General features: G+C 31.4%; 1 protein-coding gene across 3 annotated transcripts; it reads left to right on the top strand.

Annotated features, from left to right (window-relative positions):
• Window positions 1-4,122: 4,122 nt before the first annotated feature.
• Window positions 4,123-26,796, top strand: LOC137930164 (G-protein coupled receptor dmsr-1-like). Of its 3 annotated transcripts, XM_068773307.1 has the most exons (7): window positions 4,123-4,284; window positions 6,477-6,591; window positions 16,288-17,158; window positions 17,918-18,101; window positions 25,169-25,335; window positions 25,554-25,626; window positions 26,181-26,796. In XM_068773307.1, the coding sequence occupies exons 3-6, from the start codon at window positions 16,397-16,399 to the stop codon at window positions 25,569-25,571; spliced, it is 1,131 nt and encodes a 376-aa protein (XP_068629408.1). In that variant the 5' UTR covers window positions 4,123-4,284; window positions 6,477-6,591; window positions 16,288-16,396; the 3' UTR covers window positions 25,572-25,626; window positions 26,181-26,796. The 3 variants fall into 3 exon arrangements, with proteins under 3 accessions (XP_068629408.1, XP_068629409.1, XP_068629410.1); XM_068773308.1 differs by lacking the exon at window positions 6,477-6,591; XM_068773309.1 differs by lacking the exons at window positions 4,123-4,284; window positions 6,477-6,591 and adding an exon at window positions 13,735-13,789.
• The last annotated feature ends 311 nt before the right edge of the window (window positions 26,797-27,107 follow it).

Genomic DNA, 27,107 nt, shown 5'->3' with positions numbered 1-27,107 from the left:
TAACTTACACTTGCATCAGGCCACATATTGAAGAAGATGACCGCTAAAGCTCTATGATTCGGGATTAACGGTCACAGACCAGAAAGCGCAGCGTAGCACGTTTACCCACAAGGTGTTCAGTCTATATCGTTAAGGTTTTTAGAAGCCGCTGGATGCAGACCGCTTCTATCCGGCCCTGTTGAAAATATATGGGTGAGGCTTATGTACTGTTGTGGACACTATTCGACTGAAACAATGAAAAAATTATTATGTTTAATGTTGTATAAACAAATGAAGGTAAAAATATAATCATTATGCTACAAAGGACCTAATAAGAATAAATATGGATTCATTTATTTTTAAAAATATCATGAACATGCTTATTGCAATATTATTAGACATATATAAATAAAATAATGTTGTAATAAATATCAAACAACAGTTTCTATTATTACCGGGCAAAACTGCCCATTTCAAGGCCTCCAAACCCGTAATGGCGATTGAGCAAATATTAGAGTAACCTTTAACCCAATATATTTGACAAAAGCTTTAATCGCCCATAAGATTGTTTGTTAATTAAACAGCAGTTTGAGTCGGAGTAACAAAGGAGCGAAACTGTTGAAGGTCAATATAGTCTAGAGCGCGGAAAACATTTAATAATTAAAAATATTTTATTTACACCCTTCCATTACTTATAAGTTCAAGTAAATCTCAAACTGCAATCCGTCGACACAACTCAGTAAATTATAACTGAGTGTCATAGGTTATATAAAGCATCTTCCGAATGTATAGTTAAAGTCTTGCCGTTTTGTATGTAGATAAAACCAAACCTTTGATTTAGTTTAAAATTATGAAAACAAAAGTTAGGTACGAGTAAGTATACTAATAATAATCTATCTTTTGTTTTTATTATTTCAAGCCTGGATGTGAAAGCAGTAGGGCTAGATAGGTTATATTGATTTTTTACGGTATGCTTACCGTAAAAGGTCAATGACGTATTTGGGACAGCAGGAAATAACCTGACACTACGATAAACCAGCACATAAATCTATAACCAATGACTCTCTCAAAAGAATTGATTCGGAAGGACGTGCGAGCCCACCGGTATTTGTTTCCCAAGAAAACGCCTTCCATTTTTGCTAGTGAAAAGAGGACGCGATCCCCGGGATTAAGAAGACGCGAATACGATTAATGTATTTTTGGAAATTAAATAAAGTGGTCATCCGGGATATCAACATTAGTTGCAAAATATTTCGGTATTTCGTTTGAAAGGGTAAAAGTAGGTTCGAAAACAACTCCAACATCTTGCTTTTTCACCGTGTTATAGAAATTTACGCAAAAACGTATTTCCGGTTAATATTAAAATAACACCGCTTTGTCAAAGTGACGATAGTTTTAACTGAATATTTTTATTTCGCAGAATAAATAATAATGTGCTATGTTACTGCTCATGATACTCTCACTGTAGCTAGAGCAATAAAGGTATAGAATTAGTGCGCTATTCGTCCGTAAGCAATACAAAGTACAAAATAGTTATCGCCACTAAATTTCCCCCACAGAGGAGATGAATTCGTCAGATCATTGGACTCTAAATAGCGTCTGTCGATTATCCTCTAAGGAGTAAATTTACAGTAGCACGTCGCGATTGGTTATGTCTGAATTTTGAAAGACAAAACAAATCTTTGTAACAGAAATTTTATTATGTTTCTTTATTAAGTTGGGAATTTATGTGTAAAACATTTTTGTAAATTGTTATTAGTAATGGGGAGTAGATCATTTTGCGAGACAGAATATATATTCATATAATCCATTGATATACCGTAATATAGTAACACGAAAATCACATTAGAATTCGTTGTTCGACATAAATAGTGTATGAGAATTTTAAAAAGGTAACATCGCTTAGATAATATATTTTAACTATTCATATAATATTTTAAAGAATTGTAAAGACATCCTCTTGGATTATGTACTAGTGCCCTCTTTCAATAGATATATATACACACACATATATACAAGAGCAATTGAAGACAAATCTGTTCTTGATTTTGTTTAGTACATGTGACGGAAGAAGCTATTTCGCTGGTTAGATTGAACCATTACGTCTCAATAAAGCAAGTATAGTCGCTCGTTTAATAAGATTATAGTAATGCAATGTTATATTATTACACAATCTGAAATCGTTTTTACTATAATAGCTATGTTGTATTATGTATAAAATCTCCGTAACATTTTTTAACTTTGTAACGTAAACGGGGTACATTAAAACGCTTTATCTTTGACGAAACAAGCATAACAAACAGGCAGGCATATCCTTTGATAGAAAGTCAAAACGGCGTATGCACATTAATTAATAAAAAGAGGATAAACTATTAACAAGGCTAGTTATATAGCTTTTACGAAAATAATTCCGTTACCAGTCGTGAAATATTTTAAATTTAATTTTAGTTTAAATTATGTTTGAAAGGGTTACTTGGAAAATAGTTTGTTTTGTTTTGAAAAAACATCGCTATTAATGTTTGAAAATTGATTCAGCCTCCTCTTGGCGTCCAGCTAAGCCACTTAAACATTCAATTTCGTTCTATTTGCGCTGGATACTGATTTAATGTAATTAATTTACGAAAATTAGCTGAGAGAGCAACTCAGGTTTCACGGCAATGCTTAACAGACTGAAAATATTTAAAATGAGATAATGTTTTTATAATTACTTGATACACATCTTGACTAACTCAGAAGATTCAAACATGAGTATTATTTTAATTAATAATCATTCTATCTATCTTCACAGGCAAAAGTTAATTAATAATTATAAGGGCATTTATTTTTTTTACGGTCTGTTAATATTATTGGAATAACGTGGCTGTATGATGTGCGGGTATACAAATAGATATTTTTTTTAGATACCTTGACAGATCAAATTATTTATACCAATTGAGAAGTCGTAAATAATAAAATACTTTACTCATAGCAATATGACAATTCCTAATATAAAATCTGAACTCTTGTTTACGCATGACACTTGTATGATATGTGTTTGTATTTTAGTTATGTGGTACGTTTTATTATATTAGTCATTAAACTAGCGACAGTGCCATTCACTTTAAGCAACGTTTGTTTGTACGCCATTGTTTGGCAGTGTACAGACTGACATGATAAGTATTATATTATATAGACGTCCTTCTGCAAAAGACTTATAAGCAATATTTGTACTCTGTGATTTGTATAAATACAAAATAAACATACATAAAATAGAGACAGATAGAGAGTCAATTCTTATTTATGACAGTATATAAACACGTAAAGTATTTACACTTTATAACACGAGTAAATAATTAAACTTAGAACTGACATATCTGTCATCATTAGAGTGTCAACCAAAAAATACTTCGTTCAATGCAATAATATATTTTTTTGTTTATTGTTGGCAGATATCTCTTGAGCTTATACCTGAGAGCTTGATACCTGACAGTAATAGTAAGTGCAATAACGGCTATAACCGTTGTAAGGTTTTCTCAGTTGTCAGGTAAATGCGTAAACTTGGGACAATATACAGATTTTATAAATAAAATGTTAAGTAAAAAATATCATGTTTTCGTAAGCATGTCGGATGGAATAAAAGAAACGAATAGTTTTTAGAAGTAGTATTTTTAGAAGAGTATAATATTAGCACTCCCGAAGTTCATCTATAAATTATTCTCGTCTGACGCATATGTCGTGTGCACCAATAAAATATTACCAAAACATTATAAATCCCGCGCTTTTTAATTTCTACTATAATTTTATTATGATGGTTTAGATGTAATATTCGAGTTACTTGGTTGCTTATATCATAAAATAATAAATAAACATGATATAAAAATTCAATTTTTACAGTTTTCTGTAAATAAAAAACAATCCGAAGTGCAAAATGATGTTTTTAATCATATAAAATCATTAATTTATGTTAACATATAAATATTGATTTTGTAAAATTTCGTGTAATGTGATTTCAATGTTCCTTCAATTCCATGAAACTAATGAAATGAAAAGTGTTTTAAATATATTTAATTTTATTTTGTTATTATAGTTTCATGTCTGTATGAAAATAATGGGTTTCTACATAAGCGCTACCGCCGCATAAACAGTATACTCGCGACCGGCAGAGGTATTGCACGCTTCCGTTAGCCGCCTTGAACAATCGTACAGTCGTTTTCATTCATTTCTCTTTCAAAAGTGGAACTGACATTAAATCCTGTTTAAACAGTTCCAACCCGTCACGATAAAAATATCACAAAGTAAATCATACTTCACATCTATGGGCGGAAGGTGAGTTAAAATTCTAATTTTTCTTGTAAAGTTGTTAAGCAAATTTGTGTTCACGGCTAAATTAAATAATTTCGTTCTGCATTTGTATCTAAAAAATAGTATCAGAATCTAAAGATTTGATACCTTAATTCATGAACAATGTATATGTTATTAAATATTTCTAAATGAGTATTAATTAATCCAATTAATTTACGCACTTATGTGTTAATGTGCAACGTTTTAGTAATAAAATAAAAATCTGTATAAATACTCACGCTGATCTCCCACTTTACTCGAGATTAGCCTAATAGCTACGATTTTAACCACCTAAAAATATTTTTCATTTGAAGATTATAAAAGATAACGCGGTAAAAATTATAAAAATCATTCGGATTTAATTCTGCATGTTAAAATGTAAGACAATTTCTCGTCATCCCAATCAGTATGGAATATGGTCTTTTTATTATTATAATACGTATATACTAATAATCTACAAAAGTTATCTATACTCAATAATAACAAAAAAAAATGTGCAGTATGAAATATAAATCATAAATAGCCGTAACACCTAATTTGAATAATGAAAAAGTTTTATTAAATTGGTAGCTCATTATTTTTCTTTCTTTTAAAAACATTTTATTTATTACGCCTTACTTTTTATTTGAAAAGTAAGGAACCTTAACAAATATGCAAATGAAGCTGTTTCAGATTTTCATATTTTTAAAGTTTGGTCTGTGCTCGGACTTATTACTTACCTTCTAATTTGGTATTTTAAAGTTTACGTCACAGGATTTGTATTGTCATGCAGTCTTGAAATTTAAGTCTATGCATCTAGATGTGTCTAAAGTTTTAAGGTTTTTTTGATTTCTGCAAACTAAATTTTTGTATGTGTATGTCGTTTGTGAGTGTTATATATTTCCAACGTCTAATCCGAGGTTTTTTGACGATACCAAGTTTTGAAGTTCATCTCGTTTTTCTGAAAAAGTTTTTTTTATTTATACCTATATAGCTAGTCGTACATATTAGCTATTTTACCACTAGATCCTGACTACTATTCTTAATGAAGTCGTGCGGTGTTTATTGGTCAATAAACTGCTTTAGTAGCAGTCCATTGTGATTCACTTTTACAGTCCTATTCATATTTGTACGGTAATATTGACACAGACAAATTAATGAGTAAATCAGAATTCTAGTCCTTATCCCAAAAATATTTTTTTTATCACTAGCATTAATTATCTATTCCGTGCCCGAGTATGCGGACCGTTAAATGAAGATGGTACTTTAAAACAAAGATAGCCCATATCTGGCAGCAGCGGTAGTGTTGCGGTTGTGTTTCATGAACAAAAATTGTGTATTATGTTGGACTCGAGTTGACAAATATTTGTTTTGAAATGTCGATCTATGGCATCAGATATACATAGATATGAATTTATGTTCAAAAACCTTTCAATACATTAAATATATCATTTCAAAAATATTAGACTTTTAACTTGTTTACACATAGGAAACAAGGATAGAGTTCTCTTTGGCTACTGACATTATTTAAAAGGTTTTTTTTTTGATTGCGTGGTTAAATTTAAAAAGCGAAGGTGCGGGATGATACGATTTTTATATAATAAAGAGCTTAAGTTAAGCTTATAAATAGTCTTTAAGCATTTTTTGTGTTTCAATTCTATTTATTTTACTTCCTGTCGCTCCCATTTGACATAAAAAATACGAAATGGAATGAAAAAGAGACTTGATGACATGTCCCTTCCGAAAACTTTGTCGAGAGGTATGCTGGTCATGGGTTTGTTTAGTATTTGAAGTTAAAATGAAATGAGTTTAGCTTTTGTATTTGACATTTGTATCCTAAAGGGCTTTGTTAAAATTATTTTAATTTACTGGGAGCTAGACGCTCTGTTATATTATATAAATTGTTCTGTTTGTAAAGTTTTACTGATTTCGTTATTTAAAAAATAAATATTTCGGTGATTTGTTATAAAGTTACATAACCTTTAAAATGATTTTCTTTGATATGTATCGATATATTATAGATTTTGAAAATAGCACTTAAATTTGTAGCTGTCCAATAAGTGTGTAACGGTATGAAGTATATTATAGATTGAGTTCATAAAGGCTTGTGACGTCTCCATATTTGTCTGCAAAAAACACGTACGAGATTAAGATGTATAATGGCGTAATAACAATATTACAATCTGTTTACTTTTCAGCACAGGGAACAGGCCAAAATGTGTATGACGGTACTAAGGCACAGCCGGCCATGCGGGTTCGTTACGGACTAGTAGACCTCACATGTTATTAACATATTTTTCCAATTTTGCTAAGGTAATGTAGCTTTCTTTACGATGTTTTTCTTAACATCGGTACACGTAATTTACGAGTACTAATGGTCGAAAGAAACAATGTCTTACTTTGTCCGATTTTTAAAGGATTTTTGGACACTAAGAACACATGTTCGATTTTTTAGGTAGCGTGAATTTGTTAGCAATCGTGATCATTATCGGCTTTCTTTACAGATTTTCAATAAGGCCTGTTGAAAACAGGCTGCATCTGATCTTCTGGCGAACTTAACAAAGTCGCCTGCCATTAGCTATTTTTGTTTATTTTTCAATAATTCTATTTTTGTCATCACGTACATCAAATATTTATAAACACGTTATAATAAGTACTTAAAATATATATAGTTAATAAGTTAAGCACAATGTTCGGTGAGACAAATAATATTTGGTTACTTACGGTGACAGTCCATTAGCGCCACACATACGACCTCTGTTGTGTACAGGCTTTTTATCATGAGGGGATAATGGACTTTAGCTGTTGTGTCTTCACTTTGTAAAGCTTATGTATTCAAGAAATTACATATCTTCATATCAAATTATAACCATTTCTCTATAATTTTCGTCATAATCTTAATTCAATAACAATTTAAGATGGAACTTTTCTTATATTTATAGCCGTATTAAATAATAAAAAGTAATTTAATTTACAATTAATAATCTTTTAGTAAATGTGCAGACGTCTTTTTAGTAATAGTATTTTAAATTAAAAACAAGAGTTTGCAATGTGAAACGGCGATACTGGAACGAAAAAGGAAAAAGAAATTATTTTTATATGATCATGAGTTAAAACATTTTAATTGATACCTTTTCGACCATCCATTTCATAAACCAATATTATGAATGCTGTATAGAATAAACGGTGTGGATCATTTAATTAACCTTTTAAAATAAATTGGTATTGTTGAAGTAATAGCGAGAGAGTCATGTACAATTATATTAATATGGAAGCTAGTTCATAGTATCAAACTTTGAGAAATATTTGTGTAAATTTTCTTATATTTGTAAACATTAAAACAGATCTACCTATTAAAATTTCAAAAGGATAGCAAAGTGGCAGGTGATGTACAGAGTATCTAGTCGGAGGTTTATGTTTTCAAACTTAAATAATAAATGTATTATTTGACACATATTAAATAAAAGCATCGAACGATAGAATAGATCTAATTTTTTGAAGACTATAACATCATGTTCAAAACTGAGCCTTGTGTTTTGCGCCACACGCTGCAGTAAACTTGGTTCCATTGAGCTGATTTTTCGAAAATATTTTTTTTTAAATGTTATGTACAATCATAAGATTTTTGATAAAAATGGAAAAGTAAAAGGACACGGACATTAATCATTCAAAGGAAACTGAATCTAAAAACAAGTGTAAGAGATAATTAAACAGTGGAAGTTTTATTTTCAGATTTTAGAGTTGAAGGAAACTGGGAAGCCATTTACTACATAAAATCAGCATTTAAATTAGTCGTTGAAAGTGCTAGCTTGCTTGCTATATGCTAGGAAATCGCAAATAACAATAATCAACATTATCATCATCATATCCACTTTAGGTCATAGACTCCCCCCATAAATTTCTTTAAGAGTACTGCTTGGAAGCACCCTGCATCAGGTGTCTTTCGACAATCTTAACAAGGTCATTTGATTTTAGGAGGACATCAAGGACCTTTAACGATTATTTCTATACTCTCGATTACTACAAACCACAAAATAAAGGATAAAAAAATAAAAAGCATAAACGAATACATATTACCAAACGAATAATATCATAAACGAAAAATAAATAATAAGGATGTCAATAACACTTAAACAATGATTTTTTTATCTGCTGAATTTTCTCTTTCATTTCAACTTTGTGTTATTACGTTCAAAAAAGTTCAAAGGCCTATAAAACAAAAGCCGCAGGGAGAAGGGAATTTCTAATTGAAAAACTTATAACATGAACACTTATCGTGTGTTAAGAAAGAAAGATAAACAGGATAAACTAAATCCCAACAGATACGGCTAGATAGAATAGTTAATATTTGACTACAGATAATACTTATACATATCTTGCATTATGTCTATTGATAAACATGGTTCCATGTGATTATATACACATAGGCTGATAAATGAAAAGGTCAAATACATATGACACTGTCGTTATATAGTACATACGTACGTATTAATATTGAAGTTTGTTTTATATTTTTGTGATTCATATTTCATATCCATAATTGGGATAGAGAGATTTGATTAAAAATAAAAAATATCATTTATCTTATTATAATTATCAACTATCTTCTTTTTAAGCATCGTGCGGTTTTTATTCTATAGGTTTTTTTTTATTTTTACTTTATGCCGTATATGGTAAGCATGATTTTTGTATGAAGGGATATATGTGAACATTTTCCTTGTTAACAGCATTTTATTTTAAGCATTTATATTCATACAGTAAATTTTATAATTTTTGACAAAGTTGATAAGAAAACCATATCGCGTCACGCGGCCACAGCATAAACAACTAAATAATCCTATAACACCTTTTGTTAGCAAATTATCAAAGTAATTTATTGTGTTAGATAAATGCCACAGGACTCCGTACAATCCAAAATTCGCGGTAACACTTTTTGATGATTATCAATGCCGGAAGGCGTAGTGAGTTAAGAAATCCTGCGGGTGTTAAAAGGTGGGGGAAAACTTTCTCCACATTTTATACGAATATTCAAGTCATATTTTTAAACGGTTTTATTTAGTTCGACCCGTACGGAATTTATTTGTTTATTTATTTGGGTCAAAAATAGAAATTGAAATTTAAGCACCTTCCCGTTGTCAGATTGATCTGAAATTTGGTACATACATTAAATTACTTATTAATTACACACATTAATTTTAGATGACAATACAATATAATAAAATCAATAACATTATAAATCTAAGATGGCCGCCGATACAAAATGGCGGATTACATATTTTTCCTTAACCCCCTCAATATGGGTATCAAATGAAAGGGCTGCACTAGTAAAACACTATGATTATGTCAAAATTTAAAATTCAAGATGGACGCCGTTCCAATATGGCGGACTAGGTACATATTTTTCCATAACTACCACAATATGGATATCAAAAACTGTTTAAGTTAAAAGTTTTTTAAATGTATTTATTTCCAAGATTTGTTTGTATTTAGCTACAGTTTATTATCTCTACTTTATTCGATAAATTTTTACTTTCTTGTAGAAAATATTATGATTAGAATTTTGGAGCTTATGTTAAAAAAAACGCGATAAGTTGTTTTGGCAGTCCTCTTTTGATGTAAATCTGACATTGCCTAAAGAAATCTGAAGAGAATGTAACAGTTGGAAATTTAACTGTACAAAGGCTCTATGGCTGATGCATTATCAGCTTCCACTCAAACTCTTTTTGTTTTTGCTGAGTCGCTAAAAATTCGTATGGTTTAGCGTTAATTTTGGCCGTTTTTTTTTTTAATAATTGCAATAATTTCATCAGTTCTTTATAAGAAAAAATAATTCGATGGTTCGTTTTGACATTTAAACATCATAGTAAACAATAACCTTTTAATCCTACAACATACACAGCACACACTAGCGAAGTTATGCTACAGTCTGTAATCCTGACCGATCCGTGACCACGCTCTTTTTCTTCGGCACGCTTCTATCGTACGTGAGTCACATTTCATCACTAGATATCAATCTCTTCAAAAACGGTTTGGTTTCATTACGTTTCAATAAAGAATCACAAATAAGTACACGGCATATTAAGTCTCTTTCAGTGAGCTCCCGTAATATCCAAATATCGATCTTCTTGTATACCCCGATATTATCAAATGCATGAAAACAGTTTTGTGATCAATTTTAAATTCCCTAGTTACGTGGCTACTACTGATTTGCCGAATTTAAACGACATTTTCGAAATGGCGTTCATTTTGTCCGTAACAGAGCTTACAAAAGGAAGTAAATTTTCGTCAATAAAATTTCCGATTTATTAACGCATAGATTATCTGTTTGCTCCTATAGTTGATAATATAAAAAGTCTGCAAAACTCACATATTTAGCTTTTCGAAGTAAAATTTTAAAAAATGTATCAAATTTATTCATTAGGTTTATTATTTTGACAGAAAGAAAAACAACTGAAAAATATTTCAAAAATTAACGTGTAACATTATTAAACATTAACGTGTTTCTTTTTATAAAAGTAACCTTTTTAATATAATTAAAACTAGCCAGATACTAATAGAACCGCGAAAGGGATTTTATTACAACTTTATGTCTATGATTTGCAAAATATTTTCTCCTCGTCCTAATTACAAGATTCGTCATTGATCGGTTACAGTAAAATGCCAACGGATAGCCCCGTAACAAAAATATAAATTAATAAAAGGTTAGATATTAATTTTAACAACTAATAGCTAATAGGTTAGGTGCAGTATCTGTTTCGGATATATTAATGTTAAATGAATGAGTAGTCATTCCATCGTAGACTTTATGTTGGTGTAATAAAAAAACGACATATATTTTTATCGTCGACAAAGTTTATTTCATAAATAAAATTAACCTAAAGTGTCTAACATGTTTCGTTTAACTCCTTAGTAGCCTGACAAGTTGCAAATAGCTCGTCTTATCTACAGTAGCCACCTTTACAGTACGTTCCTCTTCGATATCGCGAAATAATTAAATCTTTATGGTTTTGAATTCATTTGGCGACTAAATAATTGCTTACTGATAACAAAAGACGAAACTTTCAAACGTAAAACGTTAACTACGCAATTCAAATGTTATAGATTCTTATCGTCTTTCTTATAGTTTATTTCAAATGTAATTGTTTTTAAGAGATCTGGTATACTAAATTTGAATAGTAATAATGTTTTTTTTAAAACCTGCGATCTAGTACCGTAATGATAAAAGCCGAAATAAATAATTTTATTTTTAAAATGAAAGCTGAACCTTATTGACTAATGAATAAAAGATACGATATTAGAAAAACAAATTTTAAAATAAATATATCGTGTATCGCGTTACATTTTTAGTTTCCAGTTCAGATGTTGCGATGGAAAATTAAATTATAAATATTAATCTTTAAGTAAATGTATGTTTACTTTCAGCAATATCAAGTTTTATTTAATATCATAAATTTTGATAATATTTGAAATAAGTAAGAAGCATATATGTTAATTTTTATCTTCTATCAATTGCGCCCTCATATATCATTATAATTATACACTATTTGTCAGGATTAAGAATAATAAATAAAATATGAAGCAAGGTCTTTCTCTTAGTTTTAATTTATGTTTTTCCTTATCCAATAAGAAAACCTTGGGTCTTTAACATTTTAACGAATATACTCCGATAGAGCCAGAATTTACACGTTCCATTACAGTTAATTCTAAGCCCGTCAGTTTCGTTTGACTAAAAGTAGAAAACCTAGTCAAGACACAACAGTTCTTTTTTATTTAAGTACACACTTTTATGAATCACAGAAAAAATGAAGCAATTCATCCTTAGATATACCTATGTATGTAAGTAGTCTGAATGCTCGTATGTCTAAATGAGAAAAGAACCGATGATTAGAAATCTAATGTTACGTTTTTATGATAACTGTAAATCGTACTCAAATATGCTTTAATAATATCTTTTTAGAAAGTTATTAAACGTCAACGGTAATTTGTATTACTTTTGGCGGGTTTACTGTGAAAGGTGATTGTAAAAAAAAAATAAAAAAAAATAATTACGATTTTTTTGTTTATATCTAAGGGCTCCTCCGCCTCCGTAAACGAATCTTCTACCGTGTTATAGGTAACGAGTGATAAATAGGCGGTTTATTTACAGGTAGACTGGTGGTAGTTCCCCTTTGAAGAAACTCTCAGTTATAGATCAGCAAGATGAAACTATGGAGCTTAATAATATCACAAATCTAAACATCAGTTGCTAATAAGTTCTGTTTTAAATTATACTATGGTTGATAAATTTTTAATATTTATATATTTAACGTAATAACTTGAAAATTTTTCCTGTTATTCTTTATCTGCAATCAGTCGCAAATCTATTATCACATGTGTTAGTTTACAGTAGGTTTTGATAGAGGAGAAGACCAACGACTCGCTGTCTTATCAAGGGACGTAGTTTCTCCTTATTCTTTTAACCACATTGGTTAGTTATAATCGAAAAGCTGGCTGAATGGGATGACGAGGACGAAGTCAGATACGTTGTTTTTATATGCGCTTGGTATTAACTCATACTGTTGATATGTTCAAGTATTTCAGTTCTCATATATATTGTTACACGGAGCGTTTGTAATATTTCTGGGGATGTTATTTTCAACCTTTTGCATGTACGCAACATTGCTTTTGCTGGCACTCTCCGAATGTGAATGCCGTGTGTCCGTCCATATGAGTTTTAAGGGTGATGTCCACAAAGCAAGGAATTCCTACCGATAAGCCAAAATAGCCTTCTGAAATTGTGGTTCACTTAATTTCTTAGTTGGAAACCGAGGTATTATACGCATTTACTTTATATTATTACTTATCGAAAAAAGGACAATTTTCTTTACTTTACGTTAAAGTTATGATATTTGTTTTCTACGTATTTGGTTTAGGTATTATCCCGAATGCTTTTCATTTTTTCACATGCTTACTTAGCACCACTATTCACTGCCAGAAAAGCAATATCATCGGCATAGGCGGCGACTGTTTAGTTGTCTGAAATTGATAGATCGTATGTTTAGATATTGTACTATACAATACAGGTCCAAGTATCGATCTTTGTTGGGCATACTTGCTTTGATGAAATAATATATTAAAGAGTTTAAATTTCAAGCTGTTAAACACACAGTGCAAAGTTTCTCGTTTTACCTTACACAGTAACTCTTTACACCAGTAAGTTGGTGAAATAACTAAGCTTCTATAAAAAATCTTGTGTTAAAGGGCGAGATCTTGTTAAACAATAAATGACTGTCAACTCTACCAGTCACTTCATGGTATTAGATATTAAACTGTTTGTTTTCAGTCCATAGATACTCGCTGCAAGGCATAGTCCTCTCCAAAGATATTTATGGGTGGATATGTCATAATCACCACGCTTGGCAGGCGGGTTGACGTTCGCAGTGTTTCCACTGGAAAATTGTCCTCTATATAATTAATGAATTATGTAAGATTGTAACGTGATGTATTGGAATCAAACCCGCGATCAGCGATCGTAAGTCTCAGTCCTCTGCCGCTATTATACTTAGTGAGCAGTCACTAAGTATAATATCTAATAATCGGCAACACAAATAATAGATTCTGTCCAAATTAAACCTTGGTAGCATAATATACTCCAATATAATTGCTAGGAATATGTGCTTTTAATTTTCATCACAAAAACATACTTTCAAACAACATGGAATACTGAAACTGACATGACAGTCGTTTGATCCTCAAAACATATTTTTGTACATAAAACCAACCGTCATTGTTAAAAGACCTTGATGCTATTATAAGATGTCTTGAACACAAGACAGTTTATCTTCGCAGTAGATTAAAGAAATCTAATTTTTATTCGCGTTAAATTACATGTAGACGATCCTCTTCATATTTTTTGATGTAATTTGTGTGGATTTTTTGATGTAATGGGCAGGACAGAGTTCCTATTATATTGTTTATACGCAATAAAATTATAGCTGACATTCATAATAATTAAATATCTACTAAGTCGTTTAAAGAGAACCATTCACTAACGAAATTTATCGTTTGGAATTGTGTAATGTTTCGTCGTAGGTCTTTCTTTTTATTAACTACACGTCACAAAAGTAACTTTTGATATATATTTGATTTTTTATACGTTGAATTATCTTTACGTGTTTTATAACATGTTTTTCGAATCGTAAAAACAATGTTAACAGCTTATTTATTTTACAAAAATAAAGGCCAATTTTAAATCATAATTTAAATTTTTTATCATTTAAAAGATTTGAAAATAACGAACTACATAGAATTGGCGATGTCTCTTGAACTACATTTTTATTTATGTTTATCTTTTCACCCAAGGAGTAATCCCTTCGGCATTTAAACGTCACCCGCATTGAGACCAACACGTTTTTCATGCTGGGGATGAGACAGTGACAATAATTGAAATCAAATTATATGCAAATCGCCAATAGCTTTATGAAACCGCGTCATCTTCGCCAGTAAGAATTGCCGCTAATATACAGGAGAAACCGTCACGTACCGTTGATTCTTATCGCAGGTTTTTAGTGTTCCTAACGCCACTCTTTCTTCAGTGTTAAAGCTTTAGTTTAGTGTCTGAGGTAGTTATGGTGGCTAATTAAAGACAACCAACCAAGTCAAGGTTCACCCATTTCGGGAACCCTAGAGGCCGATTGTTAAAAAGTCCTTTCTTGGGGGCCCTCGATCTAGAAGAGCTGGTGGACTTCCCATCTGATAATAATTTGGCAGAAGCGAGTTCCCGGTAGTGTCCCCAAATTTATTAATTTAAAACGAGATTTTGGCAAAGCGCTTTCTGCAAACAAAAAAGCAAAGCAAACAAGTAGTAACTTCAAAGAACAAAAAGTTCACTTGATCGAAATCACTACAAAGAACTTTCAATTCAACAAGTTATTGAAATAAGAATTCGAAATTAAAAAAGGGATAAGGACTTTTTGACGTTTTGTTTTAAAAGGTGCTGTTAATAAATAAATCACGGTGCTCTCTTTCTAGCTCTTTATAGCTGATTGATTATGCAAAGATTATTAATAACTAGAACGGTATCATTATTTTTAGCGACGATTCAAAGAGAACATCACTGATTTTAAGACACAATATAATATGAAACGATTGATTGTTAGCATATTCACGAGGAATCGATATCTTACACCCACTAAGTCCATCACAGCTTTCAAGAAACTCGCCACAACAATGTGAGCTTTGACATGGTTTTACAACTTTGTGAAATAATAGGCCAACAAATGGCCTCAAACTTTCAAGAGAACAGCGAGTTGCTAGGTTACGGTTTACTCGAGAGCAAAATATAATGGACAGATGAAGGTTGATCCAGGGTTATATTTTACGATAACAATAGAGTTTGTGTGTGTACACAATGAAAGACCAAAGGTTTGTAGATTACCAGGAAAACAATGCCAACAAGCATGTTTCAATAAAAGATCATAATTGTGGATATTTGAGAACCAGCTACTAGCTATATCATATCAAGATTAAGTTAAGTATAGCATAAAGCTGTTGTTTTGATGGACGGTGACATATATTTTCAGTAGAATGGTAAAAAAGTTCTTACTTGTGCTACAAGTTATTGTATTTTTAAGATAAATTAGGTAATTTGCAAAATGTTTATCTATTGTATGTGTTTATTGCGTTTATAATTTTTTTTTTCATCAAACATTTTGCAGTAGAGATATTAAGAATTGAAATAAGGAAGTATGTAAAATATTAATATTTTAGAATAAACCGAATACAAGTATGACATTATTACAATGGTTAAATCAAAGACCTTTCTATTATTCATTTTAAAAAAAAATAATTTGTGTCACAAGATATTTGTAATATTTGATTAAGCACTCGTGTATCAGAAACGTGCTTATTGATTCTGATTACAAGTAAGACATTGTTTTCGTCGATTAATTATATATTAGATGTATATACTTATACTTACATATTATAACAGAGGTTGCAGTTTTATTTTTTAATGATATTTTGTTACAGATAAAATTGATGTTGGGCAATGAAACAACACATGGCTTTAGAAAAGCTGCGCAAACCGCCATCCTATGTGTATTACAAGATGTGAAGAAGTATGGCGTGATGAGCCACTATGGCTAACACGACCGATACCTTCTGTGTGCCCGGTGCCATAGAATTTAACAAAGCTTACAGTCGCTTACATGGCTATATTGCAATTGTAATATGCATCATCGGCTCCGCAACCAATTCCATCAACATTGCCGTACTAAGTCGCCGAGAGATGATAAGCCCTACTAATTCCATACTGACTGGACTGGCTGTGGCTGATCTCCTCGTGATGTTAGAATACATCCCATACGCTCTTCATATGAATATTAAAATTGGTCCTGAAATAAATAAAAACACGTACTCATGGGCCGTTTTCGTGTATTTCCATTCGATATTCAGCCAAACGTTTCATACAATTTCTATCTGGCTGGCTGTAACTCTCGCAGTTTGGCGTTACATAGCTATAGGATTTCCACAAAAAAATCGAACATGGTGCAGTAAACAGAACACTACAATTGCTATAGTGAGCGCCTATATGATGTGCCCATTTTTATGTCTTCCTATATACTTTGCCATGAACATTGTGTCAAGAGAAGTTACGCCTCATAATAATTCAGAATTCGCTGAAGACCTATTGTTACCACACAATAGAACTGTATACGTGCTAGAAATGTCAAAGAACAAAGAATTAGTAACAGCAATTATGTGGATATATAGTGTTATATTGAAATTAGTCCCCAGTATCGCATTGTCAATTTTAAGTACATGTTTAATCTCAAAGTTGACTACAACCGAGAGAAGAAGACAAAAGCTTCTTAAGCGATCAATAGTTGGGCCCAATGATGTAAGTATTCCTTACTTCTTTAATCCGGTATCGTAATGAATTGACTCCATTTGTACGAATTATCCTGAAAAGCCTTTTTTAGGAATTAAGATTAGAGGATTCGCTGGGTTAAACCTTGGCTATTGAAGTACGTAAAAGCTAAGAAAACGGGTTTTTTATTTACGATCTACTCATATTAAGCTTCATTTTATGTTATTTAAAAGAACGTTGTCTGACTTACTTTGAATCGTTTGAGTACATGTAAATTGAATTTTGGCAGTAAATATTTATGAGTTGAGATGAAGAAACTGACATAACGGTTATTTTGTTTTTAATTTAGTGGGGATTATTGGGGCTTATTCCTTTAATACCCATTTTCCTGCTGATTTCTTTTCTTTAAACATAATTCATGGCCTTTTTTCAAATGAGTCAATACTTTGGTACTACAATCAGCTTTATTTTCACTATAATTGTCAAATGTATTTTTAATTTTTTAATATTTTATTGTGTACGGACTGCAATATCATCGAAATTTGTCTGTAATAGTCACAAGAAAAACATTTTTTTTATACTCGTATTAATGTATATATTTTGTTTTTTTATCATCTGATTTGACACGTCGAATATATCAAACTTAATCGGTTTTAATGCCAATATTAAACTTAATTTACATACAGAAATAACAAAACAGATCCGTGCTTGTACATAATGTATGTAAAACTGATTCTATTGTGAAAAACGTTTGTTAATTTAATTATAACTTGTAATTTAAATTTTTAGGCGGAGAAACAATGTCTTGCGGAAGATTCATGCGCCATGCGACGTTCTAGTCGGACGGATCGCACCACGCGTATGTTGCTAGCAGTTCTTGGTCTTTTCCTCTCCACCGAGGTGCCGCAAGGTCTTTTGGGTCTCGCTAGTGCTCTGGCACCTGATTTTTTCAAAAGCTGCTACGGCATGTTCGGTGAGTATTCTACAATATATCTTTTGTTAGGTATTTTTCCCAAGGCACCATAAAATTTGTACCTCATCTTTGCAATGGTTTACGCTTTTATAACAACTCCCATGTATTTCATATTACAGTGTTAAGGATTTGAAGTGATAGTAAATCCAAAGTGGATAATAAAATAAAAATGCGTAAACAATTCTTCCTTAAATAATAATACATCACATATAGTATTATCATTTCTTAAAATAATAAAAACATTAAGGCTTTATCGATTTTTTTCGGTTGCTGAAAGTTCACCTATATATACATTAAAATTTATCATTTTAATGTATGTTTATAGTGAGACTAATACGACATTTAATTATCAACAAATTAAACTATATTTAATTTGTTATTCAGAAAGACTAATAGGTAACTGGAGCCGTTCGTTTCATTCCCCTGTCCTTGTACAATCGTTGTTTCGAAAATAGTCCTCATTTTCTAATTACAGATCAAAGTAAATAATTCTTTAACGATATTGAAACAGACTTATACTAATAAGCCGTAATAAGATAATTTGATACGTATATACATAATATTTTATAGGGAAAATATATCACACCGTATACACATATAAAATATCATTAGAAGAATCAGTGCATTTTTAAAAATCACAAGCCAGTGCTCATATTATACTGTTATACTATATTAATGCTATTATTTAAAGTAAAACATAGTTTCGTATTCAGCGTTTAGTTCTGGGATATCCGTACGCTCTGACAATTATGTGGCGCTGAGGAATTGTTATTTATTTCTCGACAATTATTAACAATCAGGTGATTTTACAACGCGATCTCGTCGATATATATAATATAAACGAAATATAAATACATACACATATGTATACGTATGAGTTATATCACATACGTATAAGTTATATCACATACCAAAGTTAAATACGCCAAAGATATTTTAAGGTAGAGTACCTTTTCGTAAGCTAAAAAGATTTACTAAGCAATTTTATAATACCTAAAATGTAACGATTTTGCGAAAAGGGTTGCGTCATTAAAGTTCTTATGTAAAAGGTACAGGTAAGATCTTTTATTTGTATTTGAATGAAAAAAAATGAAATGAGAACGTAGAATTCACATAATGGTTTTTTTTTCAACATTTTACGCAGTGTTGGAATTTATATTCTACATGATTGTGTCAATAGTGTTCATCATTTTTAGACATGGGCCTTTCATTTACCTATTAATTCCACTAATAGCTTTGACTGCGTAAAATAATTTACGCACCCATTTACTTTAACAATGCCAGTGGGTTTTTGCGTTGAAATTTTTCGATACGCGTTTCGCAATTAATTGACTGTATTTGCTCCTTATAAATTTAAATAGTCAAGTTATACATCTTCCAGAATTTCGATACAGATGATGATTGTTAGAGAAATCTTTACCTTCCTCTGACAACCAAATATGATATATCTAAGTGAAAAAAAGTTAAAAAACACACAACTAGGGACGTCCCATTAAAGCGCATGCCTTGTGTTTTTTATAAGCTAAAATGAATTCCAGAAAGTTGTAGAAGCAAAAGGTCATGTAATTATATGTAACTAGAGTTGGCCTCCTCCGTATATTTCCATAAATCCATGGATTATGGTACTCTAGACTCTAGTGCCACTTCATCTCACCAATTTGACGGCCTGTGTCGGTTACTTTAGTTCATCTACGTGTCTCAAATTCCTTATTTAACCTTATAGAGCTCGTTAAGCAACTAGAACTTGGATAGTTTCACTGCCGTAAGAAATCACTGGTAACACATCGGTCGTGGAATATTAGTTCGGGTTTTAAATTATTTTACTATAGTAGCGTTAGGTCAGGCTCTTTGTAATAGAGTACTGGTATTTTCATCACTAATGTATAAAATTCAGTTACCAAGAATTATAATTAACTACACGTACAAAGGCTGGTCTGACTTCTGAAAAAATTCAGCACATTGATCCCACGGCTCCTTTAAACGGTGAAAGTGTAAGCCGCAGGTATATAACGTCAAAGCTTGCGTGAAATGAATCCGAGATATAAACATATCCAATAGTGAAATTATTTTATTGATTTCATATTGTCGAAAATGTCATTTATTTGTATAAATCTGTTGTTAAAGGAATGAAAAGTCATGAAAATACACTATTTTACCTTTTAGAGAACGAGTAAATAATTAAAGGTATTTATTTTGAGTGATATTATAATTTGTATAAAATAAGGAATGTAACACAATACGAAACTGATTATAATTATTTTATAGAAGTAATTCATGTTAATTACCTAAATACGTAAAAGCAATAATAATATATTTGTTCCCGATCTGTAACAAAGATATTTCAAATTTATCATTGTTATTCTGTAACGGAAATATTATTCTACACTTCATTGTTGTTTTAGTTATTTAAGCTGGTAGAAATTCAAATAAATTATGCAAATGTTCTTCAATTATTTTACTCATATGAGTATCTTCACATAAATGGAAGAAAATCGAAAAGCTTTAACTCTACTCTACTCTACCTAATTAACGGGAGTCCTACTTTTCATTTCAAGCCGCCTTTAAATGTTGTCATGTAAAATTACTGAGCATATACTTCTTGTTAACCGTTTTTTACTTTTTAATGATGTACGTATTCAATTCCTTACAAACAAAGAGGTATACAAATACAATTTTTAGCGTGAGTATAAAAGTTTCATCAACTAGTATGGAGAAGCCAAAATTGTTCGTAAACACGCAAACGCGTTTACGCCTAGTCATTACCTCATGTCGCTTTTAATAGGAGTACTGTTAAGTGTATTATTACACTTCTTATGGTTGATTCTCACATTTATGAACTTTAATTTACCATAACTTCGTTTCCTTTCGGGCCAATCAGCACTTTAAATCTTATAGTTTAACTCTATATTGCTTTTACCACAACAATTGAAACCTTTCTAATAATATTTTCTAGATAAATTTGTTAATGAGCCCTTGAATTACAAATTTATTCTTTCTATGTGTAATTTTTTATTAGTATGACTAAGTGGACGAATCAGCTATATCAAGTGACATTAATTCTTATTAAAGTGTTCTTTTAATTTCAAGTAACTAGGAACTTAAATTTAAGCATAAATATTTAATTAACGTGAAATATTTGACCAATTTTGTAATATCTAGTACGACGTTCTTAAACTATTTACGGATATATTATTTACGGAACGCGTGTAATAGAAACCAAATTGAAACATTCGCAAACACATGTTCGATGAGATTAATTGCTCTTTCTATAAATAAGAAATTGTAGATTTGTCCCTTCTCTTTATTAAAAAAAAAACTTGTTTTAAAGGCTTGTTTTGTTTTTATATCTCTTTATTAAAATTGACATAAAACTATTTACTTCTAAGTTATTATAAGTCTTTCTCTCTCTCTCCTGAACATTTTTAATCCCATCTTATCATGGGATCTGCTTTCCTTATCTTCTTTCTCCACCTCGCGCGATTGGACACGTCGTTCGCGGAAACTTTGCAGGCAGTTATGTCTTTCCCTATGGTATCTGCCCATCTTGTTTTCGATCTTCCTCTTCTTCTGGACCCCGAAAAGTTTAGATCCATAGCGACATTCCCGATGTATTCAGGAGATTTCCTCTTTACGTGTCCGTACCATCTAAGCCGACTCTCTTGTAGCTTATCGGCGATGCCACGTACCCCGAGGCTACCGCGAACGTACTCGTTGCGTATTTTATCGAGCCTCGTTACTCCGCACATCTACCGAAGCATCTTCATTTCGGCGACTTGGACTGAACGGATATGGCTTTGTGTCATAGCCCATGTTTCACTCCCAGAAGTCAGAACAGGTCTTATCATGCTCTTATGTATAAGGCCTTTAAGCTTCTCTGGCATCCCCCGATCACAAGTAACGCCAGTTACTTCCCGCCACTTTAGCCAACCAGCTGCGATTCGGTGTTGTATATTTATCTCCAAATTTCCTGAGCTGTTCAACATGGTACCTAAATATTTGTACCCGTCACATCTGGTGACTTGTTGTCCATCATTGATTAGAGGGTTAGATTTGTTTAGATTTGATTAGATTTGATTAGATTCGATGCACACCATGTATTGGGTTTTCGCAACACTTAGCTGAAGGCCACCTGCCGTTAACTGACGTTTCCATTCACCGAGAGCTACCTCCAACTCTTTTCGGAATGTTGTACAAACAGCTACATCGTCTGCCTAAATAAATGTCCATGGTGCTTTGTTTTGGGCATGTTCAGTGAATGCATCCATCACCAGACAGAACTGGGAACGAACATAGTACAAAACCTTGATGTAACCCTTCGGTAACTGCTATTGGTTCCGTTCGCCCCGATGCAGTTCGAATAACCGATTTCACATTTCTGTACATGTCGGCTATCATATTAACGTACCTCTCTGGGAAATTTTTCTTACGAAGGCTCCACTAGATTGTTGTACGAGGAACGCCATGAAATGCTTTTTCCATGTCTAAGAAAACGATAAAGAGCGGTTTGTTTATGGCCCTGAATTCCTGAGCAACTATGTTTATGGCAAACATGGGATCGACGGTTGACAGGCCAGGGCCAAACCGTACTGGTTTTTAGTTAAGGAGCTCTCTGTTCTTAACCGGGCATCGATCACCCGCTCATACAGCTTCATCATGTGACTCATCAAATTAATTCCGCGATAACTGTTGCATTCATATCTACAACCCTTGCCCTTGTAGAGGGGTTCGATGGTGCTTAACCTCCATGTGTCTTGTATACATGAAGTTTCCCAGGCTTTGAGAAATAGATGGATGAGGAGATATATCCCTTTATCTCCAAGGCACGTCCAAACTTCAACGGGGATTACGTCCGGTCCCGGGGACTTCTTGTTCCACATGTTTATTAGCGCTGATTTAACTTCCAGAGGTGATATCGTTGAGACGATGCCGAGATTTTTCTCGGTCATTGGAAGATTAACTGTTATTGTTGTTGAATTCAGAAGTCAGTTATAGTAAGTATATAACGCCGCCAAGACATCCGTGTCCCTTAACAAAAGCTCCCCGTCTGCGCTTTTAATAGTCCTTGTATTTATCGGATCCTGTTATGCCTTATTCCGAGTTTTTGCGAGTTTATATATCTCCCTATGTCCTTCTACACTTTTGAGAGCAGCGTATAGTGACCCCATGGCGTCTCTTCTAGCGATGGAAACAGTCTTCTTAGCCTTCTTTTTAAGTACTTTATAAGTATCTCTATCTTGTTGTGCCCCACTGGATTAGCAAACTTTAAAAGTCTTCTTCTTTGCTTGCAGAGCTGTTAGTACTATAGCACTCCACCACCAAGTTTCTTTAAATATTTTCCTTTTCGGTTTCGTACGACCTAGAATTTTATTTGCCATTTTCATTATTCCACGAAGTTAATATAAGTGATTATCTGTAAATAATTTTTGTAATTGATGTATATCGGAAGCATAAAATACATAAAATATTCACAGTTTCCTGCAGAATGTACTCTTGTTATAACTATAGAATGTCTACAAAGGTGTTAAAAAAATAAGCTTAAAACATTTTATTAGCCGTTTTAAAACATGCTCAATTATTGTAGAATTTTAAGTATTGATATAGAACTTATTACATTATCTGGCACTATCGTGAATATAATGTATCCTATTCCTCTCGTATTTTATATGTCTGGTGCTCGTTTAAATGTCTCATATCTCATATTATATTTACAGCGGACAATAAATAGCAACTGTCGTTAAAACTATTAGCATTTGAATTATCTAACAAAGTTCGTTTACTAGTAACGAAGTTTTAGATGTGATAGGCAGCACGAGGTTTATATGAGTAACATCTGTGTGATTGTTATTAATGTTTTGGTAATGACCGTAACGTTTAAAATGGTAAGCTTAATGCGCAATGCATGCGTTCTAGTTTATAAATTCTAATTTTACATTTATAATACTTTGCGTATATTTTTATTGTTATCTACAAGAGATGATTAGTAATAAATATAAAAGCTTTTTTAGCTCTCCTTTTTAAAAGTGACAATACCGTAATGTATGTATGGTAGACCCCATCCAAAAATCAATAGTTTTGTAAATAATAAATAACGTTATATTAATAAAGTAAGAAAAAGCGTTTTCAAGATTTGGATTACTGCACATTAAAATTAATTATTGATTACTATATGCCCCTGCTTATTTTGTTCTGCCATAAGTTAATGACCTGCCGCATTCCGATAGAAATAAATAGTTAATGTAAAATATTTCAGCTTTTACATCTGCATAACCAATCACCCCGTATAAACATCATTAAAACAAAAGTTCCTTATTATTTACCTTTCATCTTAAAGCTCTAATGTATATATAACTATATGTTAAAGTAATAACCAAAATACATGATATCGAGAATATTCAGAATTTACGTTTCTACATAAAGCGTCCGCTCCAAATTATGTTCAAGCTTTCAAAGAATTTGTACTTAATTATTTCTCTAATGAAAGCAGAGAGTTCTCGCGAAAATCTTGGATAATCTTAAAGCAATGTAATATTTGATATTCATTACATTGATTTATTATAATTAATGAATTATCGACACCTTAATCAACGAGTAATTTGGAGAAATTTGTAATTTATCAATATTTAATTATTAACATAAAATTGATAACTGACTAAATGAACCGCAAAACTTGAATATACTTTGAACTATGAAATAACTTTTTTACCTCTTAATGTATTAACTTGATATTTTCAGTGGATGGCCTTTGATATTTCAAAGCAGCTTTTGCTTCAAACTCAAGCTATGTAATTAATTTTAAATATGCTATACGTTATATTTACTTCAAAATATTATCAGTAGAGAAAATCTGACGTAAAACTTTAATAGCATATAGTTTTAAAACAAACATTAACTTTATAAGAAAATTATAAATAAAAGTGTGACCAATCTCATCTGAACATAAGGCGTCCTCTATAGATTTATCCTCCCAATCCCCAATAGAACTGGTTGGAGAAGACATGTATCCAGCCTCTTTCGACAATATTTTATATGAACGTTACTTTTATGTATAAAATTATTGTTCTTGGCAGGTGACTTAATGGACGTGTTAGCCCTATTCACGTCTTCCGTCAATTTCGTGCTATACTGTAGCATGAGTCGGCAGTTCAGATGTACATTTGCTCGACTGGCTCGACGCATGCTATCTACTACTGAAGAGCCCCCAAAATCTTCAGCGAAACACGAACCCACCACTCAGGTACTTATTTTCATCATTGCTTTCATTAATTGAAATACAATGAACATTCTTAAGCACTTTAATTAACAACATTTTCATCCCACTTATACACTAAATAAAATAAACATTTAAAGAAATTCACGTCGCTTTTGGCAATTAAGAAGCTTATATATTATTAACCTCAAACGTTTCTTGTTACAAAAGTTAATCTGTAAAAGTGAAGTATGTATGTTCCTTAGGTCACAGGACAACTTTAGCGGCAGATGCCCGCCCTCATTAGGGTGGTGGAGGAGAGTGTTATTTAGTGTTCAGGTAATTATGTAGTATAAGTATTCTAAACGGTACAGAAACTTTTCAGCTGCTTTTAATCCGAAATTATATAATCTGGCACATTTACATAAAATTGTAAGAACTTGTAATCATTCCTTTTATTGTTAACATAAAAACCTCTTTTGTGTCACAATATTAAAGTAATTAGCTCTTCTTAAACCAGAATATAAGTAGCTTATTTACAAAAGGAATTATTCAGACCAAATTCTTACCTTATATAAATTTTAAGGTATCATAAAATTATTGAATGGTATATAGATAGTGAAAATGGCTTTTATTATTCTTTATAATGTATTGTTTCTCCTAAAATATAACAATGTTTTAATAGAATATGAATGATGTTTTGACAGAAAAAATTTAGCGTATTTTGTTGATGTATTTTTTGGGAGGACATTTCCTGTTTTTACTATATCGCCTAAAATGAAATGCATCGATTTAAAAATAACCTTATAACAAATGCACGTAGAGTTTTCAAATAATATTTTCATTCATTCTCTACTTTAATTCCTTTTTCAGAAAGTTTTTTTCTTTTTCAGATGTATAATCAGCGAAGAGAAGACATTACAAAAACTCGAGATGTTAGTGGGCCCTAGACATGTCACCTTCAGTTTTGTTATTTTAAAATAATTATAATTAGGTAATTTTTCTGACAACGTAATTTATTAAATATGTTAGCTTAAATTACTATAAATTGTATCACGTAAATTAGAGGATAAATAACTAAATGTAAAAACACTGTTTTATAATCTGTAGCTTTTTAAGTGTACATTTAATCTTAATAAGTGTTGTAAATATTGTATAATAGTAGATATATAAAGAGTTCTGAATGAGAAATTTTAAATATTCATAAGCCCAAACTCTAGAGCTATACATAGATCCCTCGTCATTTTGTAGAGGAAGTTGAGAACTGCTAGTATTCGCGTCTAATGAGCCGTGACGCAAAAACTAGAAGTATCTCCACTTCCACATTTTATTAAAATAAAACTAAGTTATTTTAGGGTCCAAATTTTATCTCTCTTCATCAGAGAAATAAATAATAATCCTTTAATCGAATAACTATCTTAGATATTAGTCATGGTAGTCATGTTAATATTTCATACTATCATGTAAATAATAAAGGTAATTTTACTAATAACGATATACGTATTCTAAATAATCTATCATTTTTGTAACCTTCTATAACATTTTTAATGATTTTAAATTTAAATATTGACCAGTAATAAATTTTTGCTATTAGAAGATCGTGTTTAATTTAAATCCGTTATTTCGACACTTAATAACTTTCAAAACAAAGAAATAACACTTTCTAACACCTGGTAAGAAAAAAAACTGTAAACTATTCATTTTTATAACACTTAATTCTCAACAGCAATCACGTTTACACATTGACATTTTATACAGGCGATATTAGCCAAGTTGTAAGCACAACACACCCTTAAATGAACTGAAAACATCTTTTTAGC

Source organism: Battus philenor, unplaced genomic scaffold, assembly GCF_028537555.1.
Source record: "Battus philenor isolate CCGP_79_NKW_IND1 unplaced genomic scaffold, ilBatPhil1.0.hap1 SCAF_6, whole genome shotgun sequence".
Lineage (NCBI taxonomy): Eukaryota > Metazoa > Arthropoda > Insecta > Lepidoptera > Papilionidae > Battus > Battus philenor.
Note: the sequence above shows the minus strand (reverse complement) of the source record. Positions and strands in the feature narration are given on the sequence as shown.